General features: G+C 46.6%; 1 protein-coding gene across 1 annotated transcript in view; it reads left to right on the forward strand.

Moving 5' to 3' along the window:
* The window catches only part of ZFAT (zinc finger and AT-hook domain containing), a 257,978-nt gene that overhangs the window by 118,033 nt on the left and 112,460 nt on the right, over positions 1–27,485 (forward strand). Inside the window, exons 9-10 of the mRNA XM_007940573.2 lie at positions 5,200–5,269; positions 18,162–18,350. Of these exons, the coding sequence (XP_007938764.1) occupies positions 5,200–5,269; positions 18,162–18,350 (259 nt within the window). The remainder of the gene's footprint in view (positions 1–5,199; positions 5,270–18,161; positions 18,351–27,485) is intronic.

A 27,485-nucleotide genomic window follows, 5' to 3' on the forward strand; every position in this document is an offset into this window, starting at 1 on the left:
TAGGTCTGTTCGAGTTTTCTGTCTCTGAGTAAGATAGTTTAGGTAGGTCTTGTGATTCCAGAAACTTGTCCATCTCTTCCAGGTTCTCAAATCTGTTGGAGTACAGTTTTTCATAATATTCTGTCAGTATCTTTTTTATTTCAGTTGTTTCTGTTGTGATGACACCCTTTTCATTTACTATTCTTGTAATTTGCATCTTCTCTTTCTTTTCTTTTGTTAGATTTGCCAGTGGTTTGTGGATTTTGTTAATCTTTTCAAAGAACCAACTTTTTGTTTTGTTGATTTTCTCTCTTTTTTTTGTTTTCTGTTTCGTTTATTTCTGTTCTGCTCTGATATATTTCTGCTCTTTTTTAAAAGGGAAAGAAAGGCCTTCTTAAATTCAAAAGAACTCATGCAAACACTGAAATATTTTTTGATGAAACATTATAAATTTGCATTGTTTCTATCCATTTTTTTCCTGGTATTTTTTGAGAGGATGAAGTATTGGTGAGGTCATGTTTTATTTTCAAGCACTTAGGAGTCTGAGAGGAAAGATATAAGCCAGGAGGCATGGGCAATGAGGATACCACTGGAACAGGGCCTGCCTTGGTGGACCAGTTTTCTTACCTATTTGGGGCCTCAGTTTTTCCATGAAATAGGAGAATGAGACCTTCTATTTCCTGGGTGTCTTTCAGCATTAATACTCTGGGATTTTAGGAGACAAACATGGAGGGGCTGAAGCTGTACAACCCAGAGGCACTGGTACAGGTTGACACTTTCTAAACTGAAGGTGTCACTTCCTCCCCAATGGCTGCATAGCACATTCTTTCTATTGCCCTTTGACACTTAACCAGAGTCTCATGTTTTCTCTATGGCTACTTTGGTGAGTGGGGTACTGGGTCATAGATCCGTTGCTCTAATGCCGTTCATGATCTGTTATGTAGGTATAGGTAAGGTATAGGCAATGCTTTTTTCTTTAAAAAGAATTTTAAAAACTTTTCCTGAATAATAGAGTAATCCATGTTTATTATAGAAATTTTGAAGGAAGTTTATTCCCCTTGCCTGTTTTTCATAATGCTCATATTTTAACTTGTTGGTTTCTAAAAGTTCTTTGTGTAGTAATAAACCAAACCAAACTCACTGCTTTTGAGTAGGTTCAACTCATAGGGACCCCTCCTTGGATTTCCAAGGTAGTATAAATTGCCCAGTTTTCCTTCCGAGGGTGTGAACTGCCAGCCTTCTGGTTAGCAGTCAGATGCCTTAAGCACTCTGCCACCAGAGCTCCCTGTATATTTTGTCATATTTTACAGCTACTTCCCTCAGTTTATCATTTTCTTTTAAATTTTGTGGTATTTTTTTTATACACATATTTTAAAAACTATGTACCTTTAAGTTTGTCAGTTTTTTCTTTATTTCCCCCCATAGTTTCTCTATGTTAGAAGAACCTCCTCATCTTGGCAGAAAATCCTTTTATTTTTTCTTTAGGTTTTATCTGTTGATTTCATAATATTTATGAGATTTAATATTCTTGAAATTTAATCTTGATGTGTGATGTGCAGTAGACATGTTAATTTGTTTTCAGTTATTAATTGACTCAGCATATTTATAGAGAAATCGAATCCTTTAGTGTTATTTTGAATGCTGGAATATCCCCAGATGTTGGGTCTGATTCTGGATTTTCTGTTCCAGTGATCTTTGTTCTAGTATAAGGTCTTACATTGCATTTCTTTATTTCTTTTCTTTTTGTATCTCTATCCCCCACTCCCTGCCCTGCAAACATTTTTTAGCTCTTCTCATTTAATTATCATTACTTGGGATGAATTTTGGAATTATTTGGCCACATTATGCAAAATATCTCCCCCTTTGTGTGAAAGAGAAGACAGTAACTCTCTTCCTGGGCTTGCTGTAGTTGCCAGTTGCCAGCCTCTGTAACATGCTTTGAATTCCCTGGAGAGATGGGCTGGTGCTAATCGCAAGGTTGCCTTGAGGAGGCTGTCATCTCTGAACCATAAAATTAACTCATAATTTAGAAGCGTACATTGCTCTAAAGCCTGACTGGAATGATTTGGTTTTAATTGTACTTATTGTATCAGGAAATAATCCAGTTGGTTTTCCAAAAGAAGCCTTGTGAGCTAGGGTAGGGCCAGAAAGGTCTGGCCTTGAGTCTTGTCTGCCACTCCTACTGAGGTGACCTTGGTCAGATTACTCCTTTGAGCCTTAGCTTCCTCAGCAGTAAAATGGGGATACTTATCCACTCCCTTTGCTACATGGGTTTGAGGATCACGACAGGAAGTTGCTCCTTCTCAGTCTCCTTTTCCGGTCCCTACTCATCCCTGTACTTTTTTCAAAATTTTATTTATTTTTCTATTGTTGAGAATATACACAGCAAAACATACACTGATTCAAAAATTTCTGCATGTATTATTCAGTGACATTGATTATGTTCTTTGAGTTGTGCAACCATTCTCTCATTTTCTGAATTGTTCCTCTCCCATTAATGTAGAACATTTTGATCAAAGAATCTATAGAAGATTCCTGATAAAATGCAGAATTTTGGGGGAAAATGCAGAATATATTTTCAAATTTGCATGACTCCAAACTTTCTGGAGCTCTGAAGGTTGGCCAAATCCCTGAAACTGTTGCCCTGAGATCATCTTTAAACCCTAAACCAAAAATATCCGCTGAAGTCTTCTTAAAACCAAACAATGTTGTTGTTATGTGCTGTGGAGTTGGACCCGACTCAGAGCAACCCCTCCTTGGGTTTCCAAGATGGTATCACTATGGAAGTAGATTATCCAAGTAGGTATCACTGAGGAGTAGCTGGTGGGTTTGAACTGCCAGCCTTCTGGTTAGCAGTCACGTACCTTAGGCACTACATTACCAGAGCTCCTAAAACCAAACAATAGCTGAGCTTAACTAGTAAAGGATTTCTGTGTTGATCCCTCCGCATCTAGGAAGCCCTGAGCACTCAGTCTGTGGATCTCTTTTCTTCCTACGCTCACACCTGAGGTGATCTCCTCCCATCTCCTGGCTTTAAACGCCATCTCCTCTGAAGGCTTCCTCATCTATATTTCTAGCCCAGTCCCTTCCCTGAGCCGCTGACCTGTATCTACCTCCGTCCCCTCAGATCTGCACTTGGGTGTCTAAAAGGCATCTCAGACTTAGCATGTTCCACACTGGGTTCCTGGTCTTTCTTCTAAACCTGTGCCTTGTATGGTCCAGGTGTCTCCCAACTTTGTCTATAAAGAGATAGGGCATATTTTAGGTTTTGTGGGCCACATACATTCTCTTCCCTGTGTTTTTCTTTGTCTTATAAACCTTGCAAAACATAAAATCCAGGCTATATACAAACAGAGCACAGGCTGGATTGGTCTGAGCCACAGTTTGCAGACCCTTGGTTTGCCGTGTCTCTGTAAATGGCAAGTGGTTTTTCAGTTGCTTGGGTCACAGACCTTGGGTCAGTCTTGACTATCCCGTTCATCCCCCACATCCGGTCCTGACAAATCCTCTGGGTTCTCTCTTGCACATCACCCAGAATCTTGTGTCTGCTCTTTGGTACAAGGTCCTGTCCTTTACCTTCATTCTTCCAGTGGCCTCCTACATACCTGCACATCCTCCTTCTACCTTTTACCCCGTGGTCTCTTCTCAACACAGTGGCCAGAGCGATCCTGTGAGACATTGGGTCACATTCCTCCTCTGATTTGAACCCTCCTGTGTATCTCCTCTCATGTGGAGTGAAAGCCAAAATCCTCACTAAAAAACCCTCTGATCTTCCCACCCACCCACCTGTCTCTTGGACCTGATAGGCCTCAGGCTCTCATCCTTCCAGACATAGGGCCTCCTGCTCTTCTGGAACCTGCCAGGCACACCCTTCTCGGGGCATCTGGTGGGGCAGCATCCCCTTTCTGCAGTCCTCTTCCCTGAATATCCTAGTGCAATGCTATTCACGTCGTCCTGGCTTTAAGCTCTCCTTAAGAGGCATGTTCTCAGGGTGCCTGCAGCTGTGTGTCTCCAGCTTCAGCCACCCTCTTCATAATCCAGACTCCCTTCTGTGTTTCTTAGGTGTGTCTCCTTAGACTTACCGTCTCTGGTGTACTATATAGTTTCCTTATTGATCATTTCTCTGTCTTCTGCTACTAGAACTCTCCCCCAATTACTTCATACTCTTTCTCATGTTTCTCTTAAGACTTCTTTTTCTCTAATGTACTATCTAGTTTCCTTATTTATGATTTTTCTGCCTTTTCTACCAGCATGTAAGCTCCCTACCCAGGGTTTTTTAGTTTATTATATTTGTGTGTTGTGTATTTCTAGCACCTAGAATAGTGTTGGCATATAGTAGGTGCTCAGTAAATGTCTGTTACATGAATAAGTGAAAAACAATCATGAAGGCCTTGTATAAAGTGCCTGGGATATAACGGCATTCAAAAAGTACCAGTGGTTTTTCCCATGTCATCTCGCAGCTACTTATGTTACATCAAATACTGTGACTTAGAGATTTTAAAATACAGAGATTTTAAAATACAGATTTTAAAATAGCAGAACTCACTCAGAACTCACTCACTTACTCAAAGTCATTATCTTTTAACTAATTATGTAATTACACTGTCTTTTACCTTCTTGTAAGGAGCTCTTGTGGCACGGTGTTTAAAGCATTGGACGGCTAACCAGAAGGTTTGTGGTTTGAATCTACCAGCTGCTCTGTGGGAGAGAGATGAGGCAGTCTAGTTCTATAGAGGTTTACAGTCTTGGAAAACCTTTGGGGCGGTTCTACTCTTTCCTACAGAGTCACTGTGAGTTAGAATCAACTCAGTGGCCGTGAGTTTGGTTTGGCTTTTGGTTACCTGCTTGCAAAGCTAATTTTTCACACTCACTGATTTATTTAAAGAGCACTGATGGTGCAGTGGTTAAGCACTCAGCTGCTAAGAGGAAGGTAGGCAGTTCAAACCCACTCAGCCGCTCCATAGGAGACAAGACCAGGTAACCTGCTTCCAGAACGATTACAGCCAAGAAAACCCCATGGAGCCATTCTCCTCCATCATGTGTCATTGCTGTGAGTGACAGTCAGCTCGATGGCCCCCAACAACAGTGAGCCATGGGGATCACATTCCTGTTTCTCAAGGAGTGTGTTACTGTACCTTAGAGAGGATAGGTCAGTCTGGGCTGAAGGTTTCAGCAAAAAAGGATAGACAAACAGTATATACAAAGGAAGAAATTGACCAGTAAAGGACCAGATTGCACCCTTTGCATGTATGCCAACAGTTATCAGAGAACTGATTGGAAAAGTCATGCTGTAAAACATTTCTCCCCTTTTGACTTTAGGAAGATCCCAGGCCTGAGGTGCAGTCTAGGGGATTGTATGTGATTCTGCCCACCTGTGGCATATGGGAAGGTGAAGTGGAGCAGTGCTCTTGGTTACATAATCAAATGCCAGTTCTTTAATCATAAAATGAAAAGCTCTTTGAAGTTCAGTGCAAATTCCTTTGGGTCCTCCTTCTCTCTCAACCCAATCTTCCCTCAGACACTTGAGTTAGGAAGAGTTTTCATGTGAAATTTACAAAAAGAAATTACCAGGCTTCTCACACTCTTGGCTGAGTAATAATTTGCCATGTGGAGAGTTGATGGTGGAAATTAGGAAGATGTGCCCTTTTCCCTCTTCCCCTGATCCCGAGAGATCCGGTGTCTACACATGGAGGTGTTTGCTCCTTTTCTTTTTTTTTTCCTCTGTCCTCCAAGAAGGAAAATCACTGTTGGATCAAGTAGCCCCACTTATCTGAAAGTCTCTTCCTTCCAGAGGCACAAGCAGGAGCAAATAAGAAAAGACAACTGAGAAACCAGCTTGGCTGATCTTACCAAGTTCAATGACAGGGAGTGAGACTGGATCCTCCCCAACTTCCCTGTCACCCTTCCTTCCACTCACCCCTGGGGAAGAGAGTCGGGTAGGGCAACTGCCATGACTATGCTGGCTTTCTGTTGATCATGTCTGAGGACTGGTGACTGGGTGACAGGCAGGAGAGAGAGGGCTGATTTCAAGGCCCCCAGACACCCCTTTGGAAATGCTTATTTGGGGACATAGGATGCTTCTCATCTCAGGTTTTCGTAAACCCCAAGATCCATTGGGAATAACTGAGCCCAGACTATAAGATGAACTATATTGTTGTTGTTGTTAGGTGCCATCGAGTCAATGCCAACTCATGGTGATCCCATGTGACAAATAAGAACTGTCCCCATAGGGTTTTCTCAACTGTAATCTTTATGAGAGCAGATCACCAGGTCTTTCTCTCATGGATCTGCTGGGTGGGTTCGAACCACCAGCCTTTCAGTTAGCAGCTGAGTTTTTAGCCATTGTACTACCTGGGCTCCTTAAAATTAACCATACAGCTTCCTGAACAGTTAACTGAGACTAGTATATGGAGTTGACTGTTGACTGTTGACTGGGACGCGCTTTCCTAAACCCTCTCAGCTGGGTGGAGAGGGCTCAGTGGCAGAGGCCTGCTACAGGGTCTGTGCCTTTAAGCCAGGCTGCTTCTTCCCCTCCTGTCCTTTCACCTGCTTCCACACCACCCTCCGCTTCTTGCCACATCTCACCCCGCTCCATTCCACTTGGTTTCCAAGCTTATGTGCTAATTATCATCGGTGTCCTGTCTGCAGTTGGAGTTTAGCCGTCAAAGTAGAGAGACTTCCTGAGCTGCATTTTTACTGACGTAGCTATTTCTGTTCTGGCTGTTGCACAAATTACTGCAGATGCGAGAACCGTGAAGATCTGTGCTCTATAAGATGCCAGTTGCCAAATGCCCGTTACGCCTCCTGCAGGATCCTCTTCTCACAGCACGGGGCAAGCCTGTGTGGTGCCAGGCTACGTAGAGAGGCAGTGACGCAGAGTGGCAGAAACCATGAGCTGCAGAGGGCAGGCCCAGGTTGGAACCACTTCCTGTCTGTACAGCCTCAAACAGGCAACTTCATCATCCCCATTGTGACATGGGTGTATTAGTTTCCTATGGTTGCTGTAACAAATTGCCCAAACTTAGTGGCTTACAAACAACACAGACTTACCATCTTATGATTCTGAAGCTCAGAAGTCTAAAATCAGTGTGTGTTTTGTTTACCTTATGCTGCTCTAATAGAAAATATACCACAAATGGGTGGCTTTAACAAACAGGAGTTAATTCTCGTACAGTTTTGGAGACTAGAAGTCCGAGTTCAAAGTGTGAGGTTCTAGGGGCTAGGTGAAAGCCTCTTGACCTTGGGCTTCAGTTCTCCTGAAGCAGGAGGCTTTTTTCACTCAGGCAGCTGCTGGCTGCTGAAGCTGACAAACCCAAGGTCAACAAGTAAAAAGACACAGTCCCAATGTTACCAACCACAGAGCAGGCCATTGATTCAAGTCCATTAAGAGTCCCAAGACTGCTGTTGAATAACGACTCAGCTACATATAGGATTCAAACATGCCAAAAGCTAGAGACCTTTCTCAAAATTGTTTCTTATATACTGGAAGCAGACCACACCCCTAAAGCAGCTACTCAGCTGTTCCAGTAGATTCCACCTTGGAGTTGATTACTGATCTCACCATGGGGAATAACTACATCCAGGTGTCTAGCCACTCAAAACCAGGCCCAGCCAAGTTAACACATAACCTTAACTATCATAGGGTGTCAGCGGGGCTGTGTTCCTTCTGTGGGTTCCAGGGGAGAATCTGTTTCCTTCCTTTTTCTAGCATGTAGAGGATGCCTGCACCCTTGAGTTCATAAGCCTCTCCTCCTCCTTCAAAGCCAACAGAGTAGTGTCTTCAAGTCTCTTTCTATCCCTTTGCTTCTGTCATCACATCTCTTTTCTCTGACTTTACCTCTCCTGCCTCCATCTTTTAAGGACCCCTGTGTTTGGTGTAGTGGATAAGGCATTTGGCTGCTAACCAGAAGGTCAGCAGTTCAAACCCATCAGCTGCTCTGCAGAAGGAAGATGGGGCAATCTACTTTCATAAAGATTTACAGCCTTGGGAACCCAGTGGGGGTAGCTGTGAGTCGGTATTCGACTCGATGGCTGTGAGTTTGGTTTTTGGTTTGGTGCTCACATTGGGCCCCCCCCCGATAATCCAGGACAATTTCCCCATCTCAAAATCCTCACCTTGAGGCATCTACAAGTCTCCTCCCATATGAGATGAGTTAAAGGCTCAGGGATTGGATCTGGAGGTCTTTGTGGAGGAGTACCTAGGTGGTACAAACAGTTAACACGTCTAGTGCTAGCCCAAAGGTTGGGGGTTCAAGCCCATTCAGTGGTGCTTTGGAAGAAAGGCCTGGTAATCTGCTTCTGAAAAATCACCCACTGGAACCCTGGGGAGCACAGTGCTCTGACACACATGGGGTCCCCGTGACTGGGAGCTCCCTTGATGGCTGGCAGCATGACCCGATGCTGCCTACCACAGTGAGGATGTGGGAAGGTTAATTGGGGCCACACGAAGTGTGTTGGTTCTTCTGAGTGATCACTGTCCCTGTGCCTTCAGTGGTCAGCGTTCTCATCTCCCTGGCATTCCCCAAGGACACAGTGTAAGAGTGGCGATTTGTAGTGCTCCACCTGTGGGACGGACCATAGCACTAGATCATGTTCTCCCATTCCAGGGACAGAGCACGGGCGTTAGTGTTCGGAGAGGATCAGTTCTGAAAAGATAAAGTCAGTTTCCAGACGAATTTACTTAATGTGACATACTGTCTTTCCTAGTCAGGCTGGATACATAATCACAAGGAAGCATTTTGACTTTTCTGCCTCTAGATATTGTTATGAATAACAGTCTAGTTTTATGGACATTCTTTCTCTAAATATTTTAGTGCTGCTTCAGGTTTGAAGTGCACGTACAGTCAGACTCGACAGGCAGGATCCAATTTAATTTGATTTCAGACAACTTCCCTGAAATCGGAAGCAGTCTTCCACTGCTCTCTTTCTGTGGGTTCAGATGGAATCCAAAGGCCGCCACTCAGGATGATGTTTTATTTCACGTGGCAGGGTAAGATTTTTCCTACTGGTCCGCCCCTTCTTGGTTACGTATAGATCTCTGTGATGCAACCAAGCCTCTGGAGCCATCCTCAGGGAAACACAGTATGTAGACAGGAACGTGCTAGGAGCACAGTAACACAAGCCTGTGACATGCACACTGAGTTCCAGTCCCAGGCTGGGCTCATTGGGTATCCTGGGATGGCCCCTCCTGTGGCCTTATTTTGTGGAGCAGAAAATGGAGGTTTGATTATTTAGCTTTGGAGGTGCCAGGTGACATAGTGCTTTTGTGCCTCAGTGTCCCTTGGGGCTGTTAGCATCCTAGGACTGCCTTTGCAAGTACCACAACCCCGGTGGCTTAAGACAACAGAGCTTGATTCTCTCCCAGTTCTTGAGGCTAGAAGTCTGGATTGGAGGTGTCAGTAGGGCCATGTTCTCTGCAATGTTTCTGTGGCAAGAGGCTTCCATGGCTTTTCCAGTATCTGACAGCCCAGATGTGCCTCAGCTTGTAGCAACATTGCTGTGACGTCTGCCTGTCTTCACGTGGCATACTCCCTCTGCCTGCGTCTGTCCTCCTCTTGTTCAGGACACCACTCATACTAGATTAGGAATCTCTTACTCCAGTAGGGCCTCATGTTAATTAGTTACATCTGCAATGACCCTGTTTCCAGTAAGGTCACATTCATAGGTACTGGAGGTAGAACTTAAGGAGCACAGTGCCTAAGGCATCTGACTGCTAACCAGAAGGTTGGTGGTTCAAACCCACCAGCCACTCTGCAGAAGCAAGACTGGGCAATCTACTTCGGTAAAGATTTACCCACTTGGAAACCCAATGGGGGTCACTATGAGTCAGAATCGACTCAATGACAGTGGGTTTTTTGTTTTGTTTTTTTCAGAGGTAGAACTTGAACTTACCTTTCTGGGGCCAGCATGTCAGCCCACACCAGGTACCTCCCTCAGGTACCTGCTGGAGCCCTGGGCCCTCAGCCTTGCAGGCCCTCTGCTGCTGTGCTGTCCTCTCGTGGGTTCAGCTCTCACCTTCCACGTTGTCGTTGGGTGCGCTCAAGTCACTTTTGACTCAGACTCCATGTGACAGGGCAAAACTGGCTCGTAGGGTTTTCTGATTGTTTGTGGAAGCAGATTGCCAGCTCTTTCTCCTGTAGAGCCACTGGGTAGGTTTGAACTGCCGGCCTTTCAGTTAGCAGCCAGTGTTTAACTGTTGTGCCACAAGGTCTCCTTTCTGTCCTTCCATAGCTGAAAGAAAACAACAGGCAGAGCAGTCCCATGTCTCATAGGGTTAGGTACTTTTGTCTTTACATAAGCCAAGGCAGAATCATACATCCTCCTGTTCCAGGAGGCCTCTCCCCATCTCTCCCCCCATCCTAACAGGAGGTGCTGAGTAAGGCTGGACCAAGGGCAGAGCTCCATGCTCTGTGACCCCAGACCCTGTTTTTCCTTTCCTCTCTGGTGACACTTAAAGCCTGTACCTGGTCTCCAGGCCCATATTAAAGACGTCAGAGATGAGCTTCATGGTGTCAGCTAGTTGTCCCCGAGATGCTGGCTGAAAGACTCGCGTTAGACAAGAAACAGACACCTCCCAAAGGAAAGCTTGAAATGGAGAACGTGCTTGCAGAGGTGGTGTGACACCTGTGAGAGGTGGATAGCCACGGTGGAGATGACAACCCCCCCCCCCCCCAGCCTTCGAAGGGAAATTGAAGATCACACAGTTTGGAGGGGGCTGGTGATGAAACACTGATTGCACGGCGAGCCGGGTATCTGCAGGGGAAATCGCCATCAAGCCTGCACTCAGGAAGGTGTCCGGCTGCAAAGCACAGGGCAGACGATGCTGACGGTGGCTGCCTCTCTGCAGCAGCAGCCTGCACCATCCGTGCCAACTGTCAGGCAATCCTCAAAACTATCCCTGAGCTGCGGGACATCTTCCTGTCTCATCTGCTGCCAGGCCCCAGAGTGCATTCTGGGGAAGGTGGCTCCACTCTGTTCCTGTGTTTGCTATTTGTTCTCTTACCTTTTGAAAATGAAATGATCACATAAATGAAAAATAAATAATAATTGTGAAGTGTGTAGCTCAATGAATTATCACAAAGGAGGCATGCCTGTGAAACCACGTGCCCACATAAGAAACAAAACATTGCAGCCTCTGCCCTTGCCCCTCCCAGTTATTCCTCTTCTCTCTTCCTTCCAGGTAACCAGGCCCTGACTCTGACACCATAGCTTGGTTTTGTCTGACCTTTGCATGAGTTGATTTGTCCACCGCCTGGGTTCAACCTGTAGCATCTTTCTTTTCACATTACATTTAAGCTTCATCTAGATTGTTGTGATTGTGACTTTTAACACCTGGGTCCCTGGTCAAATAGGAGGAGTTTTGTGTGGAGCTGAGATTCTAGATTCTGTCGTTTGTGAAAGGAAAGCCTTTGCTCCTGTGGTTGGTGTGTGCTTGGTGGCAGTGGTTTGGCACTAAGCTTGGTGCTTTCTGCACAGTGTTTCTCCACAAAGGGCGTGACTCAGCACTCCTCCAACCTCCTATACACAAGGCTTGGTTCCGCATGACTTTGGAACGTCTACAGAAGCCAAGTCCTGCCTCCAAGGACAAGAAGTAGCCTCTCTGAGCTTCTTCACAAAGGCAGGCTCTGGTCTCTGCAGACCCTTTGTGAAGAAGAGCACCTACAGTTAGCCATCCTTCAGGACTGGATGGTACTCCAGAAGATGGCGAATGCTTTGGAACTTTCAAGTTCAGAAACCATTGATAACATTTTCGGTTTTTGCATTGAAAGACTATGTTCTAGATAGTCGTCCCATCTTCTGGACCATGGACCCGTCTTCCGGACTGTGGACCCATCTTCTGGACTGTGGACCTGTCTTCTGGACTGTGGACCCATCTTCCGGACTGTGGACCTGTCTTCTGGACTGTGGACCCGCCTTCTGGACGGTGTACCTGTCTTTTGGACAGTGGACCCATCTTCCACACTGTGGACCTGTCTCCTGGACTGTGTGCAGAGTGGGTGTAACACCCCATCCTTTCGGAGACGGATGCTAATTGTCTGAAATACTCTTCAGTTGCAGAGTTTCTTAGTTCCCTCCTGTTGCTGAAAAACAAATACCACACGTGGGAGGTTTTAAAGAACAGAAATTTACTTCCTCCCAGTTATGGAGGCCAGAGTCGAGATCAGGGTCTTGGCTGTGTGGATTCCCCCCTTGTGAGTAGTCATGATGTTCCTTGGCTCGTTGGCTGCAGCTGATCCTTATGTGGTATCTGTCTGCCTCCCGTGTGCGTGCCTGGCTTACCTGCTCTCTGTATCACCACCTACACTGATAAGGCCTCATTAACCTAATAAAGAAAACCCTATTTCTAAACAGAATCACATCTCCAGGTATTGGGGTTAGGAGCCTGTTCTGGTTACTTCTAGTGCCGCTCTAACAGAAGATACCACAAGTGGGATGGCTAGAACAAACAGGGGTTTATTCTCTTACAGTTTAGGAGGCTAGAAGTCCGAGTTCAAAGTGCCAGCTCTAGGGGCTGGGTGAAAGCCCCTTGGCTTCAGCTCTACTGAAGCTGGAGGCTTTTCTTAACTCAGGCAGCTGCTGGCTGCTGAGGCTGTCAAACCCAAGATTGACAAGTGAAAAGGCATAGTCCCAAGATTATCAAATAATGTGGCAGGCCACTAGTTCAAGTCCAGAAAACATCCCAAGATTGACAGGGCATGGTAGACTGCTGAATGAAGATTAGGCTACATGCAGTGTCCAAGTGTGCCAAAAAGCTACAGACTTTTCTCAAAACTTCTCCTTATGTACTGGAAGCAGATCACATCCCTAAGGCAGCTACTCTAGAAGATTCCACTACGGAGCTAATTACCATTCTCATCATGGGGAATAACTACATCCAACTGCCCAGCCACTCAAAACCAGGCCCAGCCATGTTGACATACATGCTTAACTACCACACAGTCCAACATAATGGACAATGTTAAAGCAACAATGACAAAAATCCAACCCCTTTTCACCAGTGTGCCCACAGTTCTGTCCGCTAACAGATTATTCTTTTTAAAGTTCTTTTTCTATCTTGGTTCATGTTTATATGGAATGAGCACACAGTTGTAATTAAAGTCCAGGTATTATTATTTTAAGATGAATATTGTAAGTACTTTTTGTTATCATAGATTTCATAGGTAACAAAGCTAAGAGACAGTGGCTGCAAGCGTGGGTCCCAGCATGGCAGCAATGGTGAGGATGATGTAGGGCCCAGGCAGTGTTTCATTCTATTGTCATAGGGTCCTTATGAGTGAAACTGACTCTGTGGCATCTGACAACAACAACAAACAAGAGCTGTAGACCGCTCCACCAAGTGAACCATGAGTTTCATAACCCAGCTCTTACTTTTGAGCAATTTAGGGCACATTGCCAGGAGCAGGGTGGTTCTTCCGTTGTGGTGGTTTTAGGAGACCCTGGTAGGAGCTCTGGTAGCATAGTGCTTAAGCCATTTGACTGCTAATCAGAAGGCTAATGGTTCAAACCCACCAGCCACTTCTCGGAAGGAAGATTGGGCAGTCTACCTCCGTATTGATACTGCCTCAGAAACCCAAGGAGAGGTTGCTATGAGTTGGATCCTACACGACAGTGGGTTTTTTTTTTTTCTGCCTGGATGATACAAACAGTTAAGCATTCCACTTATAGCTGAAGGACTGGCCCTCGGAACCCACCCAGAGACCATTCAGCCATACCCAGGGGTGCTTCAGAACCATGCAAAGGTATCTGGGAAGATGGGCCAGGCGTCTGCTGCTGACAGATCCCGGCCGTGACTACCCTGTGCAGCACGGCTCTGTTCTGCACACATGGGTTCTTCCTGAGTCAGAACCAACTCCACGGCCATTAACCATCGTGCAGTATGTTGCCAGTTCACTTTTCAGAAAATTGTATCAAAAAGATGTCTCCATTTAACTTTCTCACTTTTGAGAGTTAAAATATTAGTCTTTTTAAGAGTTAAATTGTGTGTTTACTGAAAATGCTTGGTTGCTTAGTTTAATGGGTGTAAAATCTCACCATGTCATTTACAGTTTTTATTTGATAACTCAGGAAATTGGACAGGTGTTTGGAGGATTAAGTGGGTGATATGCATAAAGCGTTTGCAACATGAGTTTGGGGCACATTTAAGTGTTTGCTGTCATTGGGTTTCCTTTGATCAAGTCTGATGTTAATCTTTTCTTGAGTGAATTGTTCATGTCCCTATTGGGTTTGTTTGATTTCTCGGTCTTGGTGTTTTGTATTCCTGCATCCACTGATTCATTCAAGTGCTGTGTTTGCTGGGACTCTCCGTTACAGTTGACAGAAACTCATTTGAGGTTGCTGAAGTAGAAGAGGGCCATTTACGAAAGGTGGCGGGGATCTTGCAGATTCGGGCCTTCCGTCTGCCATGGCTTCTTCCCAAAGTGCCTTCACCTCCTCCTCGCCTGGGTGGCTGCGTGCTTCTCATCCTTCCACCTCAGGTTAAGCATCGCTTCCCGAGAGACCTTGTCCAGCAGCCCCTCTCCGTGAGCTACAGCCCTTCCAGCCCATCTCCTCCCCCAGCACCAGACACTGCCAGCTTCCTTTGAACTGTGGTCATTTGTAATGACTTACTTTGCTATCTTGCCTGCCATCTGTGTTGGGTGATGAGCTCCTGGCAGGCAGGGGCTCTGCCTTCGAGGCCAGTCCGGCAGCCCCAGGGCTAGGGATGGGCGTAGCCCTTGGTAATCCTCTGGGAAGGCTGCCAGGGGTGTACTCCCTCCCCCCAATTGCTCCTCTTTGTCTCCTTTACTTTGTTCTGGTGTCTGTTTGTCTGTCTCTGTGTGGATTGAAGTGTGTCCCCCCAAAATATGTATTGTAAATCCTAACCCCAATATTTATGATTATAGTCTCATTGGGGAATGGGGTTTCTTTGTTAAGTTAATGAGAGAGTATTAATGTAGGGTGTGTTTCACATCAATCTTTTTTATTTCTTTTAATCCAGGAATAGGGAATTCTTTTTTTCTTTCTTTTTTTTTAATTGTGATATGGGTGAAAGTTTACAGAGCAAATTCACTTTCCATACAGCAGTTCACATACACTTTGTCTCATGACATTGATCACAATTTACCACGATGCAACAACTCCCCTCCCACTTCCTCCCGATAATTACCTCTTCCCTGTGTCCATCCCTCCATGCACTCCTGCCCCCTGAGCTATCTCCTTGTGCATAAGCATCCCTTCTTTCTCCCATGATTGTTCTCTCCAAGGAGTGTATCTACCTCAGGTAAATGTTCAACTCATATGTGTGTCTTTTGTTTGGCTGGAAGCCACAAATGTGGGTTCAATTCTAGACCTGAAGGGCAACTAGGGACCATAGTCTCAGTGGTTCCACCAGGCTCTGTCAGACCAGCAAACCTGGTCCTCCCCCCCTTTTTTTTTTCTCTAAATGATTTTGAGTTTTGTTCCACATTGTTCTCACTCTCTATCAAGGATCTCCTACATAGATCCCCTTCCAAGTGGATGACAGTGTTAGCTGGGCACCATCTAGTTCTTCTGGTCTCATAGTTGTGTAGGCTGCAGATAGGATCATGTCCCAGTCACTAGTACTAATTGTTTCCATGAATTTTGGTTTTCTTCATTCTTCTTTGCTCTGGACGAGGAGAGACCCATCGTTGCATCTAGATGGCAGCTTGCTAGCTTTTAAGAGCCCAGTCGCTACTCACCAAAGTAGGAGGTGGAACAATATTTTGTATAGTATGTTATGCCGATTGAGCTTGATGTCCCCTGCTACTATAGTCCCAAGCCCACAGGTTCCACTACTGGGTCCCTCTGGGTAGCTGGCTGTGACCAAGCAGTGACCACAGCCTTGCCCCTTGTCAGCTCTACTGTACACCTGGAAATTCTAATCATTCACATAAACTTATAGGATCATTGTCTGCCAACCCTATACATGTTCTTGAATACACTCCCTACTTCATAGACATACCTAATAGTTCAGCCTGTCCACCCACCTATCCACTCATATACCCATGTTTGCCTTCACTGACAACGCAGTACTGTATCATATCAATCTTTTGATAAAAATAGAACAGATTAATCCAGCACAGAAGGACACATAAATGGGGGAGGGGACACCCCTCTGATCACCAAGGACCCAAGAAACAGAAGCAGAAGAGAGGCAAGGACCCGCCCTCTGAGCCCATAGAGAGAGAAAGCTTTTCCCTAGAGCCAGTGCCCTAAACTGTGAGAGTAAATTTGTTTCTTAAAGCCACCCCCTTGTGGTATCTCTGTCACAGCAGCACTAGAGAACCAAGACATTCTGCCGCCTGCCCCCCTCTCCCCCAGGAATTAATTGTTTGAGAATTTACATTTCCACCCCAGATAGACTGGATCAGAATCTACGTTTTAGCCAGAATGAACTGGTTTGAAGCCCTGATTTGCTCACAGAATGAGAATCTAAATCTGACAGCTCCCGTGTCACCCCCCCCCCCCCCAAGCTGGACAATTCAGATTCTTGGCTTAGCCATTTACCAAGGCAGGCCGCTGTGTGCCAGGATGCTTGCAGAAAGAGGATACATGTGGGGGTGGACCACTGTGGAGCATAGTGTGCAGGAGGCTGGAGGTGGAAGGGCATGCCTTCAGCATACTGGGAGTGGATGGTCGGAGGCTCAGGGAGGCTGTGGGACTGTGGGTTGCAAGGAGCAGAGAACCTCTAAAGCCTAGAATATCACAGCCACATGCAGAAGAGTGTCCAGTGTCACAAGGACTGAAGTCCACCCACTGGCTGGGCATCATGAACTTCTTTGGTTAGCTCAGTGAGGACAGGTTTTGGGGCGAGCTGGTGCCAACAGCGTTTCCATCGGGTTGCAGAGCACACAGGGAGGGAGAATGGGGGCTGCCACTCAGATCGCAGTTCCACCCGCTTGTATGAGAAGGAGAGGTGGGGGCCTGGTGGGAAGGGGCCGGCGGCAGCTGTGGTTGCTGTGGAAGACAGCTTTTGAACCGCTTTCTTACCCTGCTAGCTGACTGCTTCCTACAGCAGCACTGAACACTGGGGTGTTGGTACCGGTTGCACATGTTTGCATTGTTGTAAACTGAGGTTTCACTTTAGAGAATCAGGGGCAAACAATGTAATGCGCCCCATCCCCAGGATTTTTAGTTCTAACGTGTACCTGTTCACGGCACTTTTAAATATTTACATATTGTTGTTGTTATGTGCCTTTGAGTCAGACCTGACTCATAGCGACCCCTTCTTGGGTTTCTGAGACAGTATCACTATGGAGGAAGTAGATTGCCCCATCTTCCTTCTGAGGAGTGGCTGGTGTGTTTGAACTGCCAGCCTTCTGGTTAGCAGTCAAGTGCCTTAGGTACTACGCTATTGTTGAAACATTAACCCTCTTACCAGAGTGATGTTTGAGGGTCCTCTGTAGTTTTCTGTCATTCTCTCCAATCTGCCCTTGACACCCCTCCCAGAGGTAGGAATGCTAAAAAAGGCTTTGAACTGGTTCATTCTGGTTTGACTCCTTGCTAAGAATTGGCATTCCCATCCCAGATACATTGAATCAGAATCTCCATTTTAACAAGATCTCCAGGTAAGCAGTTTATGTCTGAAGAAGAGTCCCCTGGGAGCTTTCTAAAAAGTAGATCCTGATTCAGTGTATCTGGAGTGGAAATGCAAATACAGGTGGTTCAGCTGGAACGAACCGGTTTGAAGCCCTGGTTCTCAAACACAGACTTCTGCCCCCTTGCTGAGTGTCTTTGGAGGATCCTCCTGGCTTTCAGATGCATCCCCACTCCTTAGGGAGATGTGCTGGCCCTGACGCTCTGCTCCCAGGTCTCCCTGGGGCGAGCCCTTGTCTGTCTCCAGCCCTCCCTTCTCTGCTCTGGAGGACTTTCTGGCTTCTCTGCCCTGACCACCCAGGGTCCCCACCTTTGTGCCCTCAGCGGGCATGGCCCTCTCCTTAGGGGCTGTTTCCTTGGCTCAGCTGTGCTTACTGTGTAGCCCCCGGCTTACCATCCACCTTATTTGCTTACCGTGTGGCCCCCGGCCAGGTGCGTTGCTCATGGAACCTCTCCAGGTGGAGCTGGGCAACCTCACCTCCACCATCCAGCTTCTCTCCATTCCCACCTCTTTGGGCTCCACAGTTGACTGGACAGCTGTGTGTGTGCACGTTTTGCTAGCCTCCCCCTGGACTCTGGACTCCCAGACGGCAGAGATGTCTGTGGATGCCCAGCTCTGTGCCTGGCTCGGAAGTCACATGCCAACTGTCAGTTGGCTGCGCTCACCTGTGCTCCCCTTCTTTGCAGGGAAGCAGTTCAAGTGCACGGTGTGTGACTACACAGCGGCCCAGAAGCCGCAGCTGCTGCGGCATATGGAACAGCACGCCTCCTTCAAGGTACGGGGTTGTCCAGTGCACGGGTGCATGGGCGGGGGGCACACGCTTCACCATGAAGGTGGGGGCGTCCTTTTGTAACCTTGGGCATTTTCTTCACGTTCTGACCCTTGGCTGCATTTGAGCCACAGCTCCGTTCACTTGACACTCTGTCCCTTCCCAAGTGTAACGTGTTCCCTGCCCTTTGGAGACCAAGGCAAGAAGCAGTAGCTGTGAGGATGCAGGTATGAGAATAGACAGGCTGTTTGCATAACAGACCTGAGTGGAGGAGAGTGGAGGCTCTAGAGCAAGTGTGTGCTTTCAGATCCTGGATGGTCTCGGGAGCTCCACCTGATGTAACGGGGGTGAAGATGCCTCACCAGAGACAGTCCCAGGTGCCCAGCATGGCCCCCAGCACAAGGGGCTCAGGAGATGGTGAGGTCTCTTCAGTGCAGGTGCTATGGTCCGCGTTGCTGCTGGTTGTGGTGTAGTTATTGACAACAAGAACCACACACAGCACGTGGGTTTAATGATACACTCTGTTTAGTATCAGGCAAGCTTGGCCCTTAAAGTGGATATTGATGCTGCATAGACCACACGAAAGGAAGTCATCAAGATTTACAAACACTGTGCTCCAAAACGGTTGTTGAAATTGTGTCTGGCATGGAATGCCTGCCTGTCGAATGTGCAAAGAACCCACGGTCCTCGGCCCAGGCCCCTTTCCCTCCATCTTCAAAGCCAGCGATGTAGCGAGTCCTGTCGTGAGTCCCACTGGCTCTCCTCTCCGGCCTCCCTCTTCTGCTTTGAAGGACCCAGATAGTTAAGGACTGCTAACCAACAAGTTGGTGGTTCGTAGCCCCCAGAGGTGCCTTAGAAGAAAAGCCTGGCCGTCGGCTTCTGAAAGGGCCCAGCCTTGAAAACCCTTATAAATTCCAAGGTCTGCTGAGCATGGAAGGCTGCCGAACAACAACACGGCTACAAGCAGGGTCCAAGCATGCTATAAGCTAGAGACCATTCCTCAAGGCTTCTCCTTATATACAGGAAGCAGAATACATTCCCTAACTCAACTGGTAACAGTAGGTTCCACCATGCAGTTGATTACTAGTGTCATCGTGGGAAATACTATATCTAGCTGCCCAGCCAAGTTGACACACAAACTGAACTACCACACATGCCAATAGCAAACATTACTAAGAAAACAGGCCTCACTTTTGTACTATCCCTAGTGGGACCCAGAGAGCTCTGTGGTGCAGTGGTTAAAGTATTCGGCTGCTAACCAAAAGGTTGGCAGTTCAAACCCACTAGCCACTTCATGGGAGAAAGATGAGGCAGTGTGCTTCCATAAAGATTTACAGGTTTGGGAACCCTACGGGGGCAGTTCTCCTCTGTCCTATAGTGTCACTAGCAGTCATAATCTACTCGATGGCAGTGGATTTGGTTTTTTGTAGTTAGTGAGGTCTCACAGTTCTCAAGTAAATCATACTAATGGAGCTGACTTGCAAGATGAAACCAGTTTCTTCTTTGCTTTTCCAGATCTAGATTTCCAAAAAGGGTGTGGGGACAGCTCCTCTGACCTCCTCTGACTTCATGAGGGGGAGACAGGTTCACCATCAGCAGCAGTAGTAGCCCAAGGTTGATTCCTGTGAGGTAGAAATCAGACATGTGACCAGCATCCAACCTTTTTACCAATTCTGACACCAACCATCTCTCCTAACTTCTCTACTGGGTTCACTAATTTGTTGCAATGGCCACAAAAGACTCATAGATAATACTTATGATGATGGAGTACATTAGGGAACAGGTTACAATTCAGGTTCAGGAATGCTCAGGATGCAGTTCTTCCATCAGGACAGCCTCCCCTCGGCCATGCCCTCAGCTGTGCCTCTGTGTGGCTCTCGGCCTGGCGTCTGTGCTGCTTGGGCAAGTGTCATGGAGCTCTTTGAGCTCTACTGCTAGGCACCCCCTCCACCGGCAAGCCTCCTGCCCAGAGACGCTCAGCTTTCTTGCTCTGTCTCCTGCTGGGGTTGCTTCTGCTGCCTCTGCTGCTGCTGTCTGTCCACTGTCATCTCAGCACAGGGATCTCGGGTCCAAGGACGCGCTCCACTCCCAGGTCTCCTCTGTCTTGAGCGTAGGAAGAGCCCCTTTTCTGCCTCTAGAAGGGCTCATTTTAAGCCTAGTGGGATGGCAGACTGCCCATTCCTCACATTAGGGTACCATCCACCTTATTTGCACAGTCCCACCCCCACAAGGGGGTCATGCACCTTATTGGCATCATTAGCAAACTCTCCAGTCGCCTTGGTGGGCCACAAGCATCTGACATTTGCAGAGTTCCACCTAGTCATCCGATGGGAGTCACAAAGACCTTGACCGAAAGAGCTGCACCAAGTAATTCACTGCAGCACAAGATTATATATTATAAATCATATACATAGAGAGATCTGGCTATATACATAATTTACAATGTATAATTTGTGTCAGGAACACTGTAATGAGGGCCGGCTCCTATACTGCTTTTTTAAATTACATGTTTTTATTTATATATTTATTTAAAAGATGAAAGTAATACGTGTTCACTGTGTAATATTTGCAGAATGCTCTTTGATCCCTTGTAGAGTGTTTCCATGTAATGTTCTTATTTTTACATGGTGGAGGTCATACGGTAAATGCGTCCTTTTCTGATGGGGACTTTTATGATCGACATAAAGCTGTCTTGGAGAATGTGGCTTCACAGAGTGGCCAGATGGTTTGCTAAGAATATTTTACTTGAGAGTTAGAGTGGCCTCCCAGGCAAGGCAGTGCCGGAGAGTCTCCGTGCCAATAAATGCTGCTGTTTGTTTACCATCATTTCATGGGGATCATCCTGTCGCTTCAAAATGGACTTATAACTGTTTTTGTTAATGATTACTGAAGGATGGCTATATCTTAATTAATTAACTGTTTCCTTCAAATTAGATCAGGAGCTCTGGTGGTGCAGTGGTTTAAGCATTTGGCTGCTAACCATAAGGTCAGCGGTTCAAACCCACCAGCTGTTCAGCATGGGAAAGATGAAGCAGTCTCTTCCATAAAGAGCGATAGCCTTGGAAAGCCTATGGGGCAGTTCTGCTCTGTCCTCCAGGGGTGCTATGAGTGAGAATTGCATGGGTTTGGTTTGGTCTTGTGCTTTCGTGACTGGACAGCTCAGTCTGTCCCAGGTTTTGCTGTAATAGCTCCGCGATGGGCCTCTCCATGCGTTCCCATGCTGTCCTAAAGCCTGTGGGGGCTGTAACGCCCTGGGTGAGGCCCTTGCTCCACTGACAATTCACAGATGCATCCCTGGGGTGGAGCAGACGCCCTCCCCTTAAAGAAGTACAGGGAGGGGGTACTTGGACGAGATAAGCCTGCTGAGTCAGCAGTCTGTAAACATAAATTGCTCCTTCAGCCTGCTGCTCCGTCCTTTGCTTCCTTATAAGTAAACATGCTGATGCACTGTTATGTAAGGCAACGTGAGGGCTGGGCAGGAATCACCTTGCCCATGTTTCCCTCTCCGTTAGACACACGCTGACTGTGACTCAGTCTTCAAAGCCTTCTCAGTTACAGGTTGTGCTATTTGAGTCATTGCTCAGAAGCCCAGCAGGGCTGATCGATTCAGCGGCAGCCTCCTTGCCCGTGAATCAGAAGCTACTTTATTTATTTATTGTGATTTGGGTGGAAGTTCACAGAGCAAATTCATTTTCCCTACGACAGTGCACACATATGTTGTTTCATGACACTGGTTGCAATCCTCATAATGTAACAGCTCTCTTCTCACTTCCTCCCTGAGGTTACCTTTTCCCTGTGTCCTTCTTTCCTCTGCATTCCTACCCTCTGAGCTATTTCCTTGTACAGATACTGCCCTTCTGATCTCCCATGGTTGACTTTTCCAAGGAGTGCACCTAACTGGTATAAATGTTCAACTTATACACCTGTATGTTGTTTGGCTCTGGTGGCGTAGTGCCTAAGACATTTGACTGCCAAACCAAAGGGTATTGGTTCAAACCCACCAGCCACTCCTCGGAAGGAAGATGGGGCAATCTACTTCTGTAGAGATACCACCTCAGAAACCCAATGAGGGGTCACTATCAGTTGGGACCAACTCGATGGCAGTGAGTTTGGTTTTTTTAGTTGTTGTTTGGCTGGAAGCCATGGGAGTGGGTTAAAGTCCAGTCTTTATCATACCACTAATACTTGTCTTTTTTGTGATTTTGAGTTTTGTTCCACGTTTTTCTTCCACTCTATGTAGACTCTCCTACACTAATCCCTTTCCAAGTGATTGACAGTGGTAGCTGGGCACCAACTATTTCTTCTGGTCTCATGGTCACATAGGCTGAGGTTTCCATGGTCCACTAGTCCCGTGGACTCATTGTTTCCATGTATCTTTGGTTTTCTTCATTCTTCTTTGCTCTGGACGAGGAGAGACCAATTGTTGCCTCTTAGATGGCCACTTGCAAGCTTTTAAGACCCCAGTTGAAAAGTGACTTTATTTTTAAATGAAGTTTATGTTTCCACTTAAAAGAGGTGGTCATTCAGAGGGGAGTTTTTTGGCTGGCCGTGCACGTGTCATTATGTCCATGTGAGAGGTCTGGCACTGAGGTTCCTTACCGTCAGTTGTCTTTGAGTTGTTGCTGACCCATGGAAACCTCATGTGGGTCAGAGCAGAGCTGTGCTCCATAGAGCTCTTCAGTGACTGACTTTTTGGGAGCAGACTGCCAGGCCTTTCTCCCCAGACACTCTGAGAGGACTTGAACTGGCAGCCTTTCAGAAAGCTACCACACGCACTGACCGTTTGTGCCACCCAGGGCCCTCCTGGGACTTAGGCACCCTGTGGAATTGAGCTGTAGTGGCCGATAATGAGAAGAGCAGTTGTGCTTTGTCCTTCTCGCCTTGAGAGGCACTGAGGTCGGGGTGGGAGGGAGAGAGAGTGAGTGAGAGCATCCCGGAAGCCCAGTTGGGGCTTGTGTCAGAGCCCTGTTCAAAGATGGGTCTTCAGAAGTACCGTTTCAGCTGCTTCAGGCTGCTCCAATGCGCCTCCCAGATCGCCTGCTTGCCTGGTCACCCATTCACTCTCCCTAGATCTTTCTCTTTCTGTGCACTTGGTAGATGTAAAACCAGGAATGGCACTTCAAGAGAATAGCTTTTAAAAACCCAAGGGGAAAAAGATTAATTGAAAAGCTGGAATTATTTTCATTTTCATGTGATGTTGGCTTTTGAATATTTGTCTTATTTTTATGAATGATTATTTCATATTGAAAATAAACTGTTACCGACAGCCCAATTAAAATACAGGGAAAGAATATAAACAACAGGTCCCAGAGGAGAATGGCTCTGGAGTGCATGATAAGATGCCCACCCTTCCTGGGAACAGGAGAGCATCAAAGAAAACTGCACTAAGGTGCCAGTTTTCCCTTGTCAGCTCAGTGAATATTCAGACGTCAGATGGCGTCTCCGTTGGTAAGCCTGTGAGGCAACTGCCATTCCTGTGTGTTGCCGGTGGGAGTATAAATGGGCACACCCACGGGGGGGCAGTTTGGCAGATCTGTCAAAATGGCAGATGCATATTCTCTCTGGTCAGCGCTGCCGCTTGTTAGCGCTCATCCCGCAGCTGTGTGTGCACATGTACGAAGCGATGCCTGCTCAGGGGTTGTTCACCAGAAGCAGTGGAAACATCCATGAGTGGGGGCCAACCCGTTGCCATGGAGTTGACTCTGACTCATCGTGACTCCATGTGGGTCAGAGTGGAACTGCGCTCCGCTGCATTCTCAGCAGCTGGGTTTTCAGAAGCACGTCACCAGGACTTTCTTCCAAGGAGCCTCGATGGACTCAAACCTCCAAACTTTCGATTAAGAGCTGGGTGCATTAACCCTTTGCTCCACCCAGGGACTTCCAGGAGTAGGGTAAGGGGTAAATGCACAACGGTGCATCCAAGCTACAGAGGCTGTGTAGCTGTGGAAGACCAGGCAGCTGTCTCCTTATCTTAAACAGCTCTGGAAAACTGTGTAAGAGACTGTGTGAAGTCGTCTAGAACAGTGTAGAGTGTGCTGCCATTGGGATGATAAGGGGAAAACCCATATTTGCATTTACTTCTGTTTGCTTTACAGCCCTTGGAAGTATACACACACAATAAGCAAAGAACTACTGGCCATTAAGTGTGGGTGGAGTTGGAGCTGAGTGGATAGGAGCACAGGCTTGGGAGAGAGACTTTTCCCTGCAAATAGCTTTGTAACTATGTAAGTCGAATATTTTATCTATTCAATAAATTTAAGAGAAAAGCAGTAAAACTAAATAAAAAGTGATATTTTAGAAACCACCAACTGTCAAAGCAGTATATAACCGTGTCTCTCATCTCTGACACCATGCTATGAAGATAATGACATTGCGTTTTGGAATTCCATTGAGATTCTGTTTGGCACAAACCCTTCTTCTTCTTCTTCTTTTTTTTTTTCAAAAAAAAGAAAAATACATTGTGTGTCTTGGCTTTAGAGTCAGATTACAGGCAAACCTTGCAGATATTGTAGGTCCGGCTCCAGACAACCACAATGGAGTGCATATTGCAATAATGTGAGTTGCAGGCACATAAAAGTTAGGTTTACACTATATGGAGTCTATTAAGTGTGCAATGGTATTATGAAAGTGTTTGAAATATTGTGAGAATTACCATAATATGACACAGATGTGAAGTGAATGCGTGCTGTTGGGAATATTGGCGCCCCCGATAGAGTGCTTGACACGAGGTCGTCACAAGGCCTCAATTTGTAAAAACCACAGTGCCTGCAACATGCTGTAAGATGAAGTATAAGCGAGGTATGACTGTGTCGTAGAATACAGCTTGCTGCTTACTCCCTGTGATACCTTGGGCAAGTCACCTAACCTGGGAAACATGTCAGTAGCCTGGGGACAGACAGTGCCTCCCCCAGGGGCTCTTGTGAGAATTAAGTAAGTGCTTAATTAAGCTTAGGGCTCGTCTCATAGTTCTCCTAAGTGCTTAGGGATCGCATTAGTGTGGTACCAACCCCATCTCAGTTTTGTTCCTTTCTCATTTTGTCACAAAATTATCAAAACTGTAGTCTCTTCCTATTTGTCAACAACCCTTTGTTGGAGGATTCTTGGGACCGGTGGCGAGTTCTATTTGCTCCCTGGGTCATGCTCACCTGATCACACTCATTTGGGATGTTCCTTTACAATGTGCCTGACTGCACACACGCGTCCTGTAACACAGAGACCGTTTATTAGGTGTGTCTTCCTCACGGGGCCCATAATCAGCTCTCCTTCCCCTGCCACGGGGGCTGCCCCTCCTGCGTGCACTGCTGGCCCTGCTGCCCGTGCTTCCAGAAAGTCTGGCTGCCCTCCAGAGGGCCTGCCCTGCCTGCCCCTCGCCGTGCTCTTCATCACCACATCCCACCCGTTCTTCTGCGTAGCGCTAAGATGTGCCACCAGCCACCAGTGCTGGAAGGAGGTTGCACTTTGGGTCTTTCCTCTGTGAGGCTCTTATGGATTGAATTGCAACCCCAAAATCGTGTGTTGTAAATCCAGACCCCGCTACCTGTGGTTATAGTGCAGTCAGGACTGGGTCGTCTTTGTGATGTGAAGGACGCAGGAGTAGTGCAGGTGTCCTGAGTCAATGTCTTTGTAGATATAAAGAAGCAGATTAAAGGAGGAAGCAGACATGGGGGTAAGAGGGATGCCAAGCCATCTGAGGGTCACAGAGGCAGAAGCTCGAGTGAAAGGACCTTCCTTCCAGAGCCTACAGAGAGAGACTTCCCAGAGCCACTGCCCTGAACTGTGAGAAAAAAAATCTCTGTGGAAGCCACCCACTTGTGGTCTTTCTGTCATAGCAGCACTGGAGAACTGAGGTGCCGTCAAGTGCGCCAAGAAGGCCCGGACTCTGGGAAGCACGTCAAGAATCTGGAGTGTGAAACTGCAAATCTGCAAAAAAAAAAAAAATTACCTAAAATCAGCAGTTTTCCAGATGTGTACATTTTGGAAACGGTTCAGTGTGACTTCTTACTTTCGGATTCTCCATTCCTGAGGCCAAGCAGCTCTGTTGGCTGCTGTGTGGGCAGCTCTGGGCTTTTCCTTTGCCCCGTGACTTTCAGAAGCTGAGGGCTGCACTTCTCAGGTAGGGCGTTAATCCTGTTGTTGGCAGCTGAGTTTGTTCTTTCAAAAGTGAAACTGGTCAAGCCATCACCTTGAAATGACACTCTGTATTTTCATTTCTGTTCCATTTGTGTTTAAAAGAAACTGAATCCTCAAAAATGTATATCATGAACCCTGAAGAAACCTATTGCCTGTTGTTGATTTAAACTGTGTGTGACTGAAGCATTTTCTCAACACTTGTGAGGAATAGAGAAGACTTCCATCATTGATTTCATTATCCCTGATGGATGAAAATTTCCTAAATCTTCTGTGTGGAGTTTGTGACACCATAATGTAACATTCAGAAATTTCGGAAACAACCTGAGTACAAATACAGTGCCGAGATACCATCTGAAGGTTTGATCACAGCACATGAGAGGGCTATTCACATTCAGCACCCCGTTTCCATGCACCTGCTGTGCACCAGGCTCTACACTGGGCCAGGGGATTGGGTCCACAGGTCTGTGGAGGGCAGCATGTGGGTAAAAAATGACAGCAAGATGTGCAAAGTGCCGTTGGAAAGTTACGTGCACAGCTCTGTGGGGACCCAGAAGACCAGCGAACTCATTACCCCAACCCTTATCGTTACTTAAAAACCACGTTTTAGTTGGGTGCATCTTATCCTATTACGTGCAACTTACAGATTGCAAGTCCTCTGGCTGAGTGATATCTACAATCGAAGGGTTAGCATGTTCTTGATAATGAAATAGATCTCTCAGGCCTTCCTAATATGGGCACCATGGGAAGCTGGACCAGTCAGTCATCTGTGAAAGGACACCGGTGTTTGAGCACATAGAATGTGTAAGGGACAGAGATGCTAAATTGAGCACAGGTGGTGCTAGGTGGTGTCTTAGTGTTGGAGGCCCAATGTAACAAAAAGTACCACCCACACGTGGGTGTTTTTTTTTTTTTTAAATTAGGATTTGGGTGAAGATTTACAGAGTAAATTCACTTTTCATACAGCAGTTCACATATACTTTGTCTCATGTCATTGACCAAAATTTACAATGC

This window comes from Orycteropus afer, unplaced genomic scaffold (assembly GCF_000298275.1).
Source record: "Orycteropus afer afer isolate SDZICR_OR568_19922 unplaced genomic scaffold, OryAfe1.0 scaffold00069, whole genome shotgun sequence".
NCBI classification, from domain to species: domain Eukaryota; kingdom Metazoa; phylum Chordata; class Mammalia; order Tubulidentata; family Orycteropodidae; genus Orycteropus; species Orycteropus afer.